The sequence below is a fragment of the Haplochromis burtoni genome, unplaced genomic scaffold, assembly GCF_018398535.1.
Source record: "Haplochromis burtoni strain Fernald_Lab_line unplaced genomic scaffold, NCSU_Asbu1 Contig_2203, whole genome shotgun sequence".
In the NCBI taxonomy this organism is placed as follows: domain Eukaryota; kingdom Metazoa; phylum Chordata; class Actinopteri; order Cichliformes; family Cichlidae; genus Haplochromis; species Haplochromis burtoni.
In genome coordinates this window covers 2,586-5,423 of record NW_024584564.1, presented here as the reverse complement: position 1 = coordinate 5,423, position 2,838 = coordinate 2,586, and the positions used below count along the sequence as shown (strand labels likewise).

Here is a 2,838-nt window from a genome sequence, read left to right as displayed (position 1 = left end):
ACGGGTGCTGTAAATGTCCTGGAGGGAGGGGAGAGAGACACCAATGATCCTCTCTGCAGCTCTCACTATGCGTTGGAGGGTTCTATGACAGGACGCATTGCAGGCTCCAAACCACACAGTGATGCAGCTCGACAGGATGCTCTCGATGGTGCCTCTGTAGAAAGTGTGCATGATGGGGGCTGGTGCTCCTGCTCTTCTTAGTTTGCGGAGAAAGAAGAGACGCTGCTGTGATTTCTTGGCCAGTGCTGTGGTGTTGTACGTCCAGGAGAGATCCTCTGTGATGTGCACACCCAAGAACTTGGTGCTGCTCACTCTCTCCACAGACGCTCCGTCAATGGTCAGAGGAGCATGTTGGGTGTGCATTCTCCTGAAGTCCACAACAATCTCCTTCGTCTTCTCCACATTCAGAGAGAGATTGTTGTCAGCACACCACGTGGCCAGGCGTCTCACCTCACTTCTGTAGTCGGTCTCATCCCTGTTGCTAATGAGACCCACCACCGTTGTGTCGTCCGCAAACTTGATGAAGAGGTTGGAGCTGGAAATTTCTATTCTCTGTATGTCCTGTACATGTGGCAGAATTGACAAATAAAGTTGACTTTGACTTTGACTCATTGGAGCAGGTTCCTGAACTGCATTTATTCTGTGCTTAGTCAGCTTTCATGGATATCATCTCTGTCCTCCTCCATCCTAACATTATCTAACCCATGCTTAATGTTAGACTTAAATATTCACCGCTAAGCCTCATCAAACTTCCACCTTTCTTTTCCCCTCACTCTTTCTTAATCAGCTGTAAGTCCTATTTTACAAGTAATGGGATTGTGATCAATTGCCACTATTGCTTCCTGGTAAACTTCCCAGCTCTAAATTCCTGCTGTGCTCTGTCTTTTTGGCCCGTCCCGTTTGGCTCTTTTGCCATCAGAATTACTGGGGAAAAGAAAGGGGAGAAAGAAAGAGGGAAAGAAAAACAGTGGGGAAGAGGGACGGGGATAAAGGGTAAAAAACAAAAACCAACAAAATAAGCAGACAAAAAATGCATATATCAATCACCTGGATCACCTGTTGAGAAAGAAAAAAGAGAAAACAAGCAGAAAAAAAAGAGCAACACAATAAACAACATCACGATGATCTATGGGAATATAACAGTAAATACTAAATATTAAACCTGCTGTGTTTCTTGATCCTGATTTTAAATCCAATAAAGACTCTTTCCCTAAGCTGACAGTGACCAGAGTCCCTGTTCATTCAGACTGACTAATTCCTTCTTATCTATAAGCTGCCCAATCACCTCACCATTTCCATCTGTTCTTTGTCCTCCCCAGAGTACAATGTGAGCACTTAAGTGTCCACACAGCATTATCTTCTTACTCTTGAGGCATTTTGATGTTTTTAAAACAGTGAACTTGTAGTTTTTTTTGCGAGGATTCTAAAGGTTTATTACAGTGAGAGCTTCCCTACCTAACCATATTCCTATTGCCAGATACTTCAACAGCAACATCAAGCCTATCATATCTCACTGTACCCATGTACAACTAAATCTAACCTTGGCTTAAATCATGTTTCCTGTACACAGATAACTTGTGAAAAACTTCCTCTGCCAGTTTCTTCTGCTCAGTCTTTGATGTTTTCTTCACTTTCTTCATCAGGTCATTAGACACACTTTCCAGAAGGCAGCAACACTTTCTGCACCCTCACATCCAGTTCCAACTGGTCACAAGCACTGGCTGGTTTCTTTGTCAGAAGCTTCCAGAAACAGGCAAGAGGAACTATACAGGCTGTTGCTCAGTACCTCTACTACCGTCCCTTCACAAGTCTGAAGTCTGTAATCCTTAATCCAAATCCTCACTCAAAATTACTCTTAGAATAACCGTAGTAATGCCATCCAGTAACAGTTCAATAAGCCACATCACAATCAGCTCGTCCTGCCTCTGTATCTTCCACCTGGGTCTTCTCTAAATTCCTTTATTTGTGGAATTAGTTTTAGTTGACATCTCCCTGTAGTTGTCAGTTTATACCGAATTTTTTTGTTCAGTGGTTTTTATCTCTTTTAAGTGTAACAATTTATCCTGTTTCCAGTGTTTGTACTGAGCTAGGATAAATATGTCCTCCGCCTATCTATACAGAAATTAGTCTAACCTGAATTGGGGTAACTGGAAAGAACCATAGTACTGCACTGTTAAATATACTAAGATATATACAGCTTGTTAATGGAGAAGCTCTCGCTGGAGGCCTCCAACATTACTATCCCTACTTGATCAGTTACAAGAGTGTTTTTGTTGTGTGCAAAGGAAAAACTTATTATATATGTATTATATATTACATTTATAAAATGTATTATAAATGATTGTTCATTTCACATCTGCACGAAACAAACAGGAAATAAGAGAAGGACATGGGAAATGTTTCCAGCTCTTCTTCCTCTATCAGACATTCTCTCCATACCTGAGAGTGTCCAGTTTCCACTGTGGATCCTTCAGACCAGCTGCCAGCAGTTTCACTATTGAGTCTCCTGGATAATTGTAGCTGAGGTCCAGCTCTCTCAGGTGGGAGGGGTTGGAGCTCAGAGCTGAGGCCAGAGAAGTACAGCCTTCCTCTGTGATCAGACAGCCTGACAGACTGCAGACACACAAAACAAACATCAATCAATGAACACTTCAGTGAAGGTTGATCTCAGGTAGGGATGGGTATCGTTTAGGTTTTATCCGATACCGGTGCCAAATCGGTACTTTTGAAACGGTGCCGGTGCTCAAACGGTGCTCAAACCGGTGCTTAAAGAATGGAGAACACAAAATTGGTCCAAAAACCTCTCATGTTCAGCTGTTTTTTGTAAAAAAGATAACA

The 2,838-nt window shown here is 42.4% G+C and overlaps 1 protein-coding gene across 1 annotated transcript in view; it reads right to left on the bottom strand.

Annotated features, from left to right (window-relative positions):
* Window positions 1-2,838, bottom strand: part of LOC102304685 (NACHT, LRR and PYD domains-containing protein 12) — a gene marked incomplete at its 5' end in the record, with an annotated part of 14,844 nt that overhangs the window by 9,571 nt on the left and 2,435 nt on the right. Inside the window, one exon of the mRNA XM_005952780.2 lies at window positions 2,440-2,613. Coding sequence (XP_005952842.1) covers window positions 2,440-2,613 — 174 coding nt within the window. The remainder of the gene's footprint in view (window positions 1-2,439; window positions 2,614-2,838) is intronic.